Raw genomic sequence first — 14,280 nt, forward strand, 5'->3', positions numbered from 1 at the left:
CATATCGAAATGTGAGTTATAGATCTGTCATTCTCATTGAAAGCAAGTTTAAAAATGAGTAGATATGTTCTATGTGCACTATCTCTACGCCTCCTGTTTTTTAGTTTTGTTTTGTGTCTGCTACTTTAGGTTTTGTACACCAGCTTCAAACAGCTGAAAGTACAACATTTTTGGTTATGGATATATCACAGCACTTTAGATAGTACAATGATTTTCTCACTATACTATTTTCTCACTATGTTTGTCACATAAACTGAAATTAGGCAAATTCTTAGAATTTTAGCAACCATAAAATGTCGGAGCGATTAAATGTAACCATGTTTGAACTTTTAGGAAACGTTCTGTTAATGAAATACCAAGAAAATATATATTTTTTGTCAAGTTCCTTAAATGTGCTAAGAATGTTTTAAAGCCAAGCAACTATCCTGCACCATTCTCAGAAAGTTGTGGGAAGGTAGTATGCAAAATAACCATAGAACAATCAAGCTCTAAGAAACATATGGTTCTCGGAACATTATGTGCTAGCTGGGATCTCATTTGTACTGTATGCCATTACATAATGCTCTAATATCTTATTGAAATTTGTGTTGTGTCACTAAGTTTTCTTATCTTTCACATCCAATCAGTCATCAATATGATCAATCAATCTGTACGTGGCAGTTTCAGGACCTGTTGTCCCAGACAGGGACCTCTCCTCTGAGTCAGATGGACCCTTCCACCAGTCGCTCCATGGACATGCTCTTGCCCTTGGGAGAGGGAGGCAGGAGGAGGAGAGCCATGGACCAGGATTGTAGCGTGTCCCTGCGCTCCTACAGCGAGAGACCCCGCTCCCACGTTAGTCCTCCTGCCAAAACGCTGTCTTTACCTGTACCTCATGAAGTAACAGAAATACAGTATGTGTCTCTGTGGTGTGCTTGGGATAATCATGTTATAAAGAGAGCTACCTGCTGCTGGGGTGATCTGAAACAGAAGTTGTTATGTGTTTAAGATTATTGAAGTCATTCCATGCTTGTATTAAATATGCACTGAGTATATAACACATTAAGAACACCTGCTCTTTCCATGACATACACTGACCAGGTGAAAGCTATGATCCCAGTGTAGATAAAGGGGAGGAGACGGGTTAAAGAAGGATTTTTAAGCCTTGAGACATTTGAGACATGGATAGTGCATGTGTGCCATTCAGAGGGTGAATGGACAAGACAAAACATGTGAGTGCCTTTGAACGGGGTATGGTAGTAGGTACCATGTGCACCAGTTTGTGTTAAGAGCTGCAAAGCTGCTGGGTTTTTCACACTCAACAGTTTCCTTTGTGTATCAAGAATGGTCCACCATCCAAAGGACATCCAGACAACTTTTGATCAGTCAAAGTGTTACAGCATCTTTTTAGTTTTAGAATCCTGTAATATTTTGTGACTAAATGTTCTGCCATAAAATATTTGTACAGTACAGCATCAATCCATGTCTATCTGTCTTTCTAGGACAGGCAGAGTGACCGACAAAGGGAACCCCGTTTGACCCTCCGGCCGCCGAGCCAGTCTGCCACGTACACCACGGTCTCTGCTTGGCATCACCAGCCTGAGAAACTTATCTTAGAGTCTTGCGGGTATGAGGCCAGTGTAAGTAATGTCAATGGTCAATCTCCTGTCGTGTTGTGTCAATGGAAGTCCCCTTGAATCTCGGCCACTAGAAAAGTCCTCAATCCGTGTTTGATAATCGCTGATTATTCAAGAATTGATAGTTCCCACTGGGCACAAACTGGTTGAATCAACGTTGTTTCCACGTCATTTCTTTGAACCAACTTGGAATATACATTGAATTGACATCTGTACCCACTGAGTTCAGAGATAATAGCCTGTTTTTTGCTTATTTTCCAGTATATGGGATCAATGATTATCAGGGATCTAAGGGGGATTGAGTCCACTCAAGAAGCCTGTGCTAAAATTAGGGTAAGTCTGACTGTCATACTACAGATCAATACTCAATCACTCTATTCTAGCACTCCGTATCAATATGGATCCCCTCACCATTTTCTTTCTACTTGTAGAAGTCAAAGGACCATTCAAAAAAGGGTCCTGTTGTCATCCTCTCCATCACTTATAAAGGGGTCAAGTTCATTGATGCCGCCACTAAGGTAATGGGAGCCTGTTGGCAATGAGAAATGCATGATGAGCTCAACTGCATTATTTTTCTCTCTCGCGTTCTCATATTATTTCCCCTGCAATAAAGATAGCACTGTTGGTTCGGATGAAGTCAGTGGTTGTTACTGGTCGATGGTTTTGTTCCTGTTGCTCCTCTGTTCTTTTGTCCTCTTACCAGACAATAGTAGCCGAGCATGAGATCAGGAACATCTCCTGTGCGGCCCAGGACCCCGATGACCTCTGCACCTTCGCCTACATCACCAAGGACAGTAAGAGTGGCCACCACTTCTGCCATGTCTTCAGCACTGTGGAAGTGGTGAGGAACACAATGATGACACCAGCCCAAATCCCTCAATCAATTATTCCATAAGGCTATGCCAAAATACAATCCCCCATTTCCCACCTTCTAAAGTACTCTGATTTGTATTAATTTGTTTCTAAATGCCACATCATATCATAAAAAAATCTTGAAAGGAAAAACTTGATTGACAAAACTGCATGCAGCTTCTTGATTAATTAAATTGCCTTAATGTCTTGATTAAGGTAATGAACCTGCTGTCATGGAAGTAACATAATATCTTGATTAGTCTCTTTTATAAGCCATGTGCCAAACATTCCTGGCACATGACACAGCTACATCTTGATTATCTAATTAAATACTAGATTAACTTAGTTCCACTGCTATGATTGACAACGCAATGATAAAAATGCAGATTGTGCCTCATTCAAAGTAGCTGTCAGTCACTACTGCAACTGTCTATTCATTCTTTACTCTCTCCCTCGGTACAGACTCAGACTTATGAGATCATCCTGACACTGGGACAGGCATTTGAGGTGGCCTATCAGCTGGCTCTCCAGACCAAGGCCAGGCAGTATGTCCCAGTCCCCCCACCGTCTCTGGGGTCAGAGGTCATTGAGACCAAATCCAGCCGGCCCACGTCACAACAATGGAGCAGCATGAGGAGATCAACAGTGAGTACCACACACTGAGCATGAACAAAAAATGTACTGTGTGTGTTTCTAAATGATATGCATACTGTGTTTGGGTATACAGTATGTACAGGTAACTGTCAAAATAAAGGAAACACCAACATAAAATGTCTTAATAGGGTGTTGGGCCACCACAATCCAGCAGAACTGCTTTAATGCTCCTTGGCAAAGATTCTACAAGTGTCTGGAACTGTATTGGAGGGATACGGCACCATTCTTCCACAAGAAATTCCATAATTTGGTGTTTTGTTGATGGTGGTGGAAAACGCTGTCTCAGGCACCGCTCCAGAATCTCCCATAAGTGTTCAATTGAATTGAGATCTGGTAACTGAGATACGCACGCACGCACACACACACACACACACACACACACACACACACACACACACACACACACACACACACACACAGACACACACACACACACACACTTTAAACCCCTTATGCTCTTTTAAGACCTCTTTCAAAGTCACTGTGATCTCTTCTTCCAGCCATGGTAGCCAAAATAATGGGCAACTGGGCGTTTTTATAAATGACACTAAGCATGATGGGATGTTAATTGCCTAAATATCTCAGGAACCACACCTGTGTGGAAGCATCTGCTTTCAATATACAGTGCCTTGCGAAAGTATTCGGCCCCCTTGAACTTTGCAACCTTTTGCCACATTTCAGGCTTCAAACATAAAGATATAAAACTGTATTTTTTTGTGAAGAATCAACAACAAGTGGGACACAATCATGAAGTGGAACGACATTTATTGGATATTTCAAACTTTTTTAACAAATCAAAAACTGAAAAATTGGGCGTGCAAAATTATTCAGCCCCCTTAAGTTAATACTTTGTAGCGCCACCTTTTGCTGCGATTACAGCTGTAAGTCGCTTGGGGTATGTCTCTATCAGTTTTGCACATCGAGAGACTGAATTTTTTTCCCATTACTCCTTGCAAAACAGCTCGAGCTCAGTGAGGTTGGATGGAGAGCATTTTTGAACAGCAGTTTTCAGTTCTTTCCACAGATTCTCGATTGGATTCAGGTCTGGACTTTGACTTGGCCATTCTAACACCTGGATATGTTTATTTTTGAACCATTCCATTGTAGATTTTGCTTTATGTTTTGGATCATTGTCTTGTTGGAAGACAAATCTCCGTCCCAGTCGCAGGTCTTTTGCAGACTCCATCAGGTTTTCTTCCAGAATGGTCCTGTATTTGGCTCCATCCATCTTCCCATCAATTTTAACCATCTTCCCTGTCCCTGCTGAAGAAAAGCAGGCCCAAACCATGATACTGCCACCACCATGTTTGACAGTGGGAATGGTGTGTTCAGCTGTGTTGCTTTTACGCCAAACATAACGTTTTGCATTGTTGCCAAAAAGTTCAATTTTGGTTTCATCTGACCAGAGCACCTTCTTCCACATGTTTGGTGTGTCTCCCAGGTGGCTTGTGGCAAACTTTAAACGACACTTTTTATGGATATCTTTAAGAAATGGCTTTCTTCTTGCCACTCTTCCATAAAGGCCAGATTTGTGCAATATACGACTGATTGTTGTCCTATGGACAGAGTCTCCCACCTCAGCTGTAGATCTCTGCAGTTCATCCAGAGTGATCATGGGCCTATTGGCTGCATCTCTGATCAGTCTTCTCCTTGTATGAGCTGAAAGTTTAGAGGGACGGCCAGGTCTTGGTAGATTTGCAGTGGTCTGATACTCCTTCCATTTCAATATTATCGCCTGCACAGTGCTCCTTGGGATGTTTAAAGCTTGGGAAATATTTTTGTATCCAAATCCGGCTTTAAACTTCTTCACAACAGTATCTCGGACCTGCCTGGTGTGTTCCTTGTTCTTCATGATGTTCTCTGCGCTTTTAACGGACCTCTGAGACTATCACAGTGCAGCTGCATTTATACGGAGACTTGATTACACACAGGTGGATTGTATTTATCATCATTAGTCATTTAGGCCAATATTGGATCATTCAGAGATCCTCACTGAACTTCTCAAGAGAGTTTGCTGCACTGAAAGTAAAGGGGCTGAATAATTTTGCACGCCCAATTTTTCAGTTTTTGATTTGTTAAAAAAGTTTGAAATATCCAATAAATGTCGTTCCACTTCATGATTGTGTCCCACTTGTTGAATCTTCACAAAAAAATACAGTTTTATATCTTTATGTTTGAAGCCTGAAATGTGGCAAAAGGTCCCAAAGTTCAAGGGGGCCGAATACTTTCGCAAGGCACTGTACTTTGTATCCCTCATTTACTCAAGTGTTTTCTTTATTTTTTTCAGTTACGTATGTATGTGTACATGCGTAGGCATGTATGCATAAATATGCACAATCAGATAACACACAGTCCTCGTGAACAAATGTTCCTCCGGATTTTAAACCACTGATCACACTATAAAAAAAAGGAAGATTTATAGTGCGATGAAAATGATGACTCATTACTTTGCTACCAATCTCACCTCCCCAACTCTGAGTCACTCAGATCGGAGTAGATTTTCCTGCAGCAATACAGTATGCAAAACTTGATGAGTGAATAGTCTTATTTTTTGCTAACAGGCAGGATATAATATAATCTGTAAATGGAGAGAGAGAGGGGGAACTGTGCGTCTCTCTGCTGGTCACCCGGCCCCTCCACTGATTCCCAGGATATTGATTGAGAATGTTACATAAATGTTTACGTATGCCCTGGGCCATTTATGGATGTATTGGCCTTTCAGGACCCTGGATAATGAACACTCAGTGATCACAGTCACCTGAGAAAGCTGGACCGTCTGGACCGTGCATGCACACTGCTCAACATGTTTATGCGTCCACGCAAATCACTATGCTTTATTATCTGCTATAAACATAATGAGGTAATCAGTTCGCTGCATAATGTACAGGGTTGGCAGTATTTATTATCTACTTTTAGGCAGTGGAATTCTAGGAACATCTAGAACAAGACAACTCCATTTGAAGCTTTTAATGTAGATTCATTTTACAATTGTGAGATGACCTGTCATTTTTTTCGATGTCCTTTCATTTTTGCCAGTTATGCACTATTTTGGTCCGATGTACACTACCGTTCAAAAGTTTGGGGTAACTTAGAAATGTCCTTGTTTTTGAAAGAAAAGCAATTTTTTTGTCCATTAAAATAACATAGAATTGATCAGAAATACAGTGTAGACATTGTTAATGTTGTAAATGACTATTGTAGCTGGAAACTGCAGATTTTTTATGGAATATCTACATAGGCGTACAGAGGCCCATTATCAGCAACCATCACTCTTGTGTTAGCTAATCCAAGTTTACCATTTTAAAAGGCTAATTGATCATTATAAAACCCTTTTGCAATTATGTTAGCACAGCTGAAAACTGTTGTGCTGATTAAAGAAGCAATAAAACTGGCCGTCTTTAGACTAGTTGAGTATCTGGATCATCAGCATTTATGGGTTCGATTACAGGGTCAAAATGTCCAGAAACAAATAACTTTCTTCTGAAACCCGCCAGTCTATTATTGTTCTGAGAAATGAAGGCTATTCCATGCGAGAAATTGCCAAGAAACTAAAGATCTCGCAAAACGCTGTGTACTACTCCCTTCACAGAACAGCGCAAACTGGCTCTAACCAGAATAAAAAGAGGAGTGGGAGGCCCAGGTGCACAACTGAGCAAGAGGACATGCACATTAGTGTCTAGTTTAAGAAACAGACGCCTCACAAGTTATCAACTGCCAGCTTTATTAAATAGTTTCTACAAAACACCAGTCTCAACGCCAACAATGAAGAGGCGACTCTGGCCTTCTAGGCGGAGTTACAAAGAAAAAAACATATCTCAGACTGGCCAATCAAAAGAAAAAATTAAGATGGAAAAAATAACACACACACTGGACAGAGGAACTCTGCCTAGAAGGCCAGCTAACGGAGTCACCTCTTCACTGTTGATGTTGTTTGCAGTTGATGTTATTCTTCAATAACACAAACTACAAAGCAAATCAAGGGGAGAAAAACGTGTTTATTTGATAAGGACAAATCATAGATGTTATGCTGGGAGGTAGATGTTCAGTCTCCCCTGTCCTCAGCTTTTCTCCACATAACAAAGGAACATGATGCCATTTACAACCCCCCACCTAGCCTGGGGTTGACCAATTAGAAGTCCTTGCAGTACAACTGGGCCAATGGCCAAATAACCAGTATCCTGCTCCAGACTCAATGTACAGAACGTAGCACACGTAGCTCTGAGTTCAGGAGTGACATTCCACAGATTCTAAACAGCTGTTGAACTGAAACCCAACTCGTACTTACAATTCTCTATTGAGCATTAATACTCTAGATTTTAGTCCTCTCGTCCTCTGCATTGTGTATTTATCTTCAAAAAATTCTTATAAAGTTGAGACTGGTGTTTTGCGGGTACTATTTAATGAAGCTGCCAGTTGAGGACTTGTGAGGCGTCTGTTTCTCAAACTAGACATCCTAATGTACTTGTCCTCTTGCTCAGTTGTGCACTGGGGCCTCCCACTCTCTCTATTCTGGTTAGAGACCATTTGCTCTGTTCTGTGAAGGGAGTAGTACACAGCGTTGTACGAGATCTTCAATTTCTTGGCAATTTCCCGCATGGAATAGCCTTCAATTCTCAAAACAAGAATAGACTGACGAGTTTGAGAAGAAAGTTATTTGTTTCTGGCCATTTTGAGCCTGTAAATGAACCCACAAATGCTGATGATCCAGATTCTGAACTAGTCTAAAGAAGTCATAAATCACTGTGCAGTTGATCACTTTGTACTGTGCTGTACTGGCTGTGTCTAGATATGGGAGGAGCCTTGCTAGTACAGTCCAGTCTAGTTGACAGATGTGATAAAGCCCTGCTATGCCAGCTGCTGTCAAGTATACATTTTTTTCTGTGATAAATCTTTATAATATTATTTGTCTACACCTAATAGGTTGTGATAAATTACCTAGATTTTATATCTTCCACCACTATGGTCAGTTCAGTGCCACTATAAATGCTCTGTCTTTCTATTTCCCTGTTTAACATTTCTTTGTTCTTGTCTTCTTGGTCCTCCTGTTTCCCAGGGTGCCCCTCTGCTAGAATGCCGCTGCTGTTACTGTCACACGTGTACTACCCACCGCCCCTCCTTCCTCCCGTTGCACTCTGTTAGCCCTGGAGTCCAGGTCCTGCTCTCTCCTCCTTTCCGCTATCCTTCATCATCCATCTGCTTACCTACCTGACGTGCCTCTAACTCTCTCATCATTCCATGTCCACTTTTTGGTTTGCTTCCAGGCACTTCATCTAGCCACACAATATTTGCCCTTTTGATATGGCATAGCCTACACTGAATTTCTGCCATATTCTCATAGTCATTCCATTTGAGCTGATAAGAAGCTCTTTCTCATTATTCTTGCCTGAGGATAAGTAGGCTATACCTTAGCTTAGACTTAACCATCTATGGAAGATTCATAGCTTTGCAGTTCTGCTGCTAATGATCTAGTGCTTTAATTGCATAGCTGTGTGATCAGTATAAATAGCAACATGCTTTAGGTGGCCTATTGAGTGTTAATCCTCCTATATCACTAAGCTTTTGCATTCTGATGAGTCTTATATTGGACAGCTATAATTGAATGATGGCCTTGTACACCCGAGTCTTTCATTGCCACAATGTTCTTAATTTGGGGTGTATCAGTGGTGTTTCATGTAATTAGATATACAGGACTACTAATTGAAATTAATTTATTCACATGGAACAGCTATAACGTGTGTATGGCTGCTCATGTGTTAACAGAGACTTTTGTTTGGGTGAGAGCATGTTATGAGCGCATGTTTGGATCCTTATGGTGTTTTCACGTTTTCACTTCATTTAAAACCCAGATTAAGAGACAGATGGGACTGTGTGTGGTCTGTTAGGTCTCCAGCAGCCTGTTTTGCTATCAGACATCTCTATGTTGTGGATTGAGCCCTGGTGTCTGTGATTCCAATATCACTGGACTGTGCCTTTAATCCACTTGCACGTGGGCTGAGGACTTGAGTGTGCAATGGCCTCCACCACTCCTGCAGTCTTACGCCCGTCTCTCGTCCCCCCTCCCCCCGGCAGATTGACCCTCTGGAGATGGACGCAGACATGCAATCCCTGGGCAGCGCCACCTGGCTCTTCAACCAGAGAGACTCCAACAAGCGCCCTGTCAGCACCAAGTACGAGACCACCATATTCTGAGGCTGGATCCCCTGCACCGACCTCACCCTATCCTAGCACCCAGTTTGCCCCCTGACCTCCACCGCCCTCTCTCTCTGTCTCATGAGCCCTGTGCCTTCTCACTGTGATGGTAGCATCCCTCTGGGCTGCCCCTTCTCCTCTGCCCTGCTCTGACCTACACAAACCTTGCACTGCTCTGACATCACACATCCCTGCAGCCCTCTCTCCTGTCCTGTTCTCACCCCTAGGCAGCCCGTTACCCTACTCCTCCTGATACTGCTGCAGCCGCTGATGGGGCCCCTTGACTTGTGGATGGACCTGGTGTGAACCTACAATGGCCCTGTTCTCTCAACCAAATTGCCTCCTCCTCCTCCCCCCAACTACTCATCTGCATCCACCCCTATTACGTTTATCATCATTGAAGAGATTGTGGCTTTTTTGTCCTCTTCCTGTCATGCTATTCTTTTTCCAAGTGACTCCCTTCAGTCGAAACAATCCTGACTTTTTTTTCTGTTGAGCTACCTGTTGTATTTTTTACCTGACAGTAACATGATTTGCATTGGCTGTACTGCCAATGTGATCAAGAAAATTGCAAACCTTCATAAGTTCCTCTTTATCTAATACCAAAGGAGTACTGCTCTTGGGCTATTATCCACAGAGTTTTGGTCCCATGCAGAGTGGAATAAAGAACATTATCATGTCCCAAACTCAGCCTATCCTTCCCAAACAACCTCCTCAGTCATAAACAATATTTTATCCCCTTCCCAAAGGGATTAACAATTTTTCTCATCTTTTTAATGTGTTTATTTTTGTATTTCACTTTTTCCCACTCAAGTTTAATATATTTCTTTCCCTATCTGTAGCTTGTCCTGTCTTACCAGGCATCTACCACTGTGAGGAGACATATCTAGCCTGGGATGCATGAAGGACAGAAATCTATAAGACAAAAAACAATCAAACTTTTTTCTATGCATTTTTAATCGTACAATGATGGATCGTCAAGGAATCTTCCCTTTCCATGTATAATGGATCAAAAACTGAACCTCAATTTCCTGTGTGATTCTGTACACAAATGGACAGGACAACTCTTCCATCACTCTGCCAAGAACAGTAGTAGCCTTACTTCAATCTGGCAATCTATCAGTTTAAATCTAAACGTAATCAATTGAGCATCCTTGCCACCATCACACATTCTCCACACTTGCTGACTGCTGCACGCATCTTTCGTGGTTTAAAATACTTACAACACTTTTGAGTTGACAACACATGAACACTTTGGCTGAGCTGCAGTGAAGGTGTTGTAATGGTACAGGTTTGTCTAGATAATAATGTACATGATGCTCTGTAGCTCCACAGTGTGCATGGTGCCTCACCAGTCATTTTATTACCAAGAGAGACTGTTCGGCGGCTCATCAGAGAACACTGTGTTAAAACATGGCACTATCCCCTTTAAAACCTTTTTTGTTTGTTTCAAAAATTATACGGTATGTATTTTGTTTAACAATTATTAATAATGAATGCTTTTAAAAATAACTGGGATTCCTGAAATGTATTTACTGAGAGAAACCAAGGGAAATCGTAGCAACACCACAATGTATTGCCATAGTAAAATAATGCAAATACAAATTCATGACAAGTTGCCAAAACACCTCATGAAGGTACATTTGATGGCAATAATTTAATTTGCCAATTCATTGTGAAAGGTATAAGATATTCCCAATAACATTGCTTAAATCTTTTTATATGAGGCAAGGCAGGTTGTGTTGCCGGACTCCTGATGCCACTGATTCAGCATGAGGTAAAATGTGTCACTAGAAAATGAACAACAGTGCCAAGGATTCAGGCTTACTCATAGTTTGAACTTTAAATTTGAGGGATCTAAATGTAATTAGATATGGTTTTATTATGCAAATTTACTTTGGGTTGAAAATATATTTGAAACTGCATTCTTGTTTTTCCTTTCGCTGTGTCTAATACTGTAGGTCTACAGGAGCTATCTGTTGGTATTATCTACTTGTGTTTTGCTTAACCTATTTTGTGTGCTGTGTTGCCTTGTGTTGTGTCCTCCTGTGAGGATGGCCTGTTCTGTCTCTGTCCGCTGTCCTCATTCTGTGTCCCCTGCTGCAGGATATGTTATGCTTAGCCTCTCTCCAAATGGCACAGGATGGCTGACTGGAGAATGAGTGTTAAGACTTGACAGTCTCTGTGTGATACTGTAGCTGTGTCTCATCGTTGTTCTGTTCTGACAGATACTGTAGCTACCACTGATGCATGTGGCAGTATTTGTGTTTCGTCCTCTGATGCACTTGGCCCATTGAAGTGTACATATGTAGCAGTGTCTGTTTAGTTTTTTCATATCATTTGCCTTTTGTTTTACTTTATCCATTATTATAACACAAATACAGCACCTCATCTCATTTACATTCTCCAGCATTGTCATTTCTTGTGCACTAAGTATGTTCCTCCCTGTTATATGTTGAAATCATGAAGACACATTCAACCTGCTCTGGTTTGGGTGCATATAAATGCCTTACATTTTAGAGAGCAGAAGCTATTTTAAGCAGACACAATGTGGTGGCATGATTTGGCTGTGCATGTTTCTGTCTTTTTTAACACCAGTGTTTTCCTTGTGTAGCTCACTCCAGCGTTCAAGTTTCCGGACACCAAGCTGTGAGTTGAAGTGGAGCAGCCAATGTGAGTGTCTGCGTGTGTAGACTAGAGACAGAGAGACTAACAGAGACACAAGCAGCGGGTCTAGGAGTGACTGTTTGATAAGGTCTGCTGCCTTCTACAACCTCACCTGAATACAAAGTAACAGATAAAGGATAACCTTACACTAGCTGTCTGTCTCAACTGGGCATGGCAGGGCCTGTCTCTCACTCCTATCTCTAAAGTTCAGTCTGAAATCTCCTCCCTGGCCTCACACTGACTGTCTTTACCTCCACTCCTTACTTCAAGTAGGTACTGTAATCTGCAGAGTATAGACAATTAATGTTGGGCCAGTAATGACAATTTTTATTGATTTAGGTCTATTTGAGATAATCATGTTGTTACTGTAAGGATCTAGGAGAGTCAACGCGAGAGTACATTCATCAAATGTAGCACTACTGTACCAGCATAATAATGCTATGCCCATGTATTTGTGGACAGAGTATAGTTTGTCAATGATTATGTGATGTTTATTTATTCCAATTAAAAGCAAAATATACCTGAAATTAAATAGTACAATGGAAAATGTTATTCTTAAGGTATTTGATTTTGTCTTGAGGCATATTCCTTGCATGAGAGTTTGACGGAGCTGGCAGACAATATATTCTATGAGAGTTAATTGCATCTCTTCGTCACAAAGACTAGCCCAGGGACTGGCAAAGGAGTGTACAAAGTCATATTCCCCGACTAGCAGACATTTAGAACAGAAAATATGAAAAAACTGATGCATTTTTTAAATGCATTATTTTCATATGGCTAACTAAGGTAGGCTAAAATACATTATTCAATGGAGAAACAAATGTTTCAAATTAGGGAGAAAATGCAACTTACAAACTCTGTACCCTTGAAAAAACCTGGAAGCTTCTATGCATGTAAATTCAGCAAAAAAAGAAATGTCCTCTCACTGTCAACTGTGTTTAATTTCAGCAAACTTAACATGTGTAAATATTTGCATGAACATGACAAGATTCAACAACTGAGATAGAAACTGAACAGGTTCCACAGACGTGACTAACAGAAATGGAATAATGAGTCCCTGAAACAATGGAGGGGGGGTCAAAATCAAAAGTAACAGTCAGTATCTAGTGTGGCCACCAGCTGCATTAAGTACTGCAGTGCATCTCCTCATGGACTGCACCAGACTTGCCAGTTCTTGCTTTGAGATGTTACCCCACTCTTCCACCAAGGCACCTGCAAGTTCCCTGACATTTCTGGGGGTGGGGGGTGGGTGGGGGGGGCACAGCCCTCACCCTCCGATCCAACAGGTCACAGACATGCTCAATGGGATTGAGATCCAGGGCTCTTCGCTGGCCATGGCAGAACACTGACATTGCTGTCTTGCAGGAAATCACGCACAGAACGAGCTGTATGGCTGGTGGCATTGTCATGCTGGAGGGTCATGTCAGGATGAGCCTGCAAGAAGGGTACCACATGAGGATGTCGTCTTCCCTGTAACGCACAGCGTTGAGATAGCCTGTGACAACGCCCAAGACCATGACGGACCCTCCACCTCCAAATCGATCCCGCTCCAGAGTACAGGCCTCGGTGTAACGCTCATTCCTTCGACGATAAACGTGAATCCGACCATCCCCCTGTTGAGACAAAACCCCGACTTGTCAGCGATGAGCGCTTTTTGCCAGTCCTGTCTGGCACAGCGACGGTGGTTTGTGCCCATAGGCAACGTTGTTGCCGGTGATGTCTGGTGAGGACCTGCCTTTCAACAGGCCTACAAGCCCTCAGTCCAACCTCTCAGCCTATTGCAGACAGTTTGAGCACTGATGGAGGGATTGTGTATTCCTGGTTTAACTCGGGCAGTTGTTGTTGCCATCCTGTACCTGTCCCACAGGTGTGATGTTCGGATATACCGATCCTGTGCAGGTGTTGTTACACGTGATTTGCCACTGCAAGGGCAATCAGCTGTCCGTCCTGTCTCCCTGTAGCGCTGTCTTCGGTGTCTCAGTATGGACATTGCAATTTCTTGCCCTGGCCACATCTGCAGTCCTCATGCCTCCTTGCAGCATGCCTAAGGCACATTCACGCAGATGAGCAGGGACCCTGGGCGTCTTTCTTTTGGTGTTTTTCAGAGTCAGTAGAAAGGCCTCTTTAGTGTCCTAAGTTTTCATAACTGTGACCTTAATTGCCTACCGTCTGTAATCTGTTAGTGTCTTAACAACCGTTCCACAGGTGCATGTTCATTAATTATGGTTCTTTGAACAAGCATGGGAAACTGTATTTAAACCCATTACAATGAAGATCTGTGAAGTTATTTGGATTTTTACAA

The 14,280-nt window shown here is 42.0% G+C and overlaps 1 protein-coding gene across 6 annotated transcripts in view; it reads left to right on the forward strand.

The window, feature by feature from the left end:
- The window catches only part of LOC110527982 (ankyrin repeat and SAM domain-containing protein 1A), a 46,692-nt gene extending 34,182 nt beyond the window's left edge, over positions 1–12,510 (forward strand). For 2 of the 6 annotated variants that reach the window (XM_021609648.2, XM_036983489.1), the window contains 9 exons: positions 661–834; positions 1,482–1,619; positions 1,878–1,949; positions 2,048–2,134; positions 2,320–2,457; positions 2,931–3,113; positions 8,176–8,274; positions 9,192–9,289; positions 11,926–12,510. In XM_021609648.2, the coding sequence (XP_021465323.1) occupies positions 661–834; positions 1,482–1,619; positions 1,878–1,949; positions 2,048–2,134; positions 2,320–2,457; positions 2,931–3,113; positions 8,176–8,274; positions 9,192–9,289; positions 11,926–12,004 (1,068 nt within the window). In that variant the 3' untranslated portion in view covers positions 12,005–12,510. Of the gene's footprint in view, positions 1–660; positions 835–1,481; positions 1,620–1,877; positions 1,950–2,047; positions 2,135–2,319; positions 2,458–2,930; positions 3,114–8,175; positions 8,275–9,191 lie in introns of all 6 variants that reach the window. The other 4 variants (XM_021609651.2, XM_021609650.2, XM_021609653.2 and 1 more) reach the window with 4 other exon arrangements.
- Positions 12,511–14,280: the final 1,770 nt, after the last annotated feature.

This window comes from Oncorhynchus mykiss, chromosome 7 (genome assembly GCF_013265735.2).
Source record: "Oncorhynchus mykiss isolate Arlee chromosome 7, USDA_OmykA_1.1, whole genome shotgun sequence".
In the NCBI taxonomy this organism is placed as follows: Eukaryota; Metazoa; Chordata; class Actinopteri; order Salmoniformes; family Salmonidae; genus Oncorhynchus; species Oncorhynchus mykiss.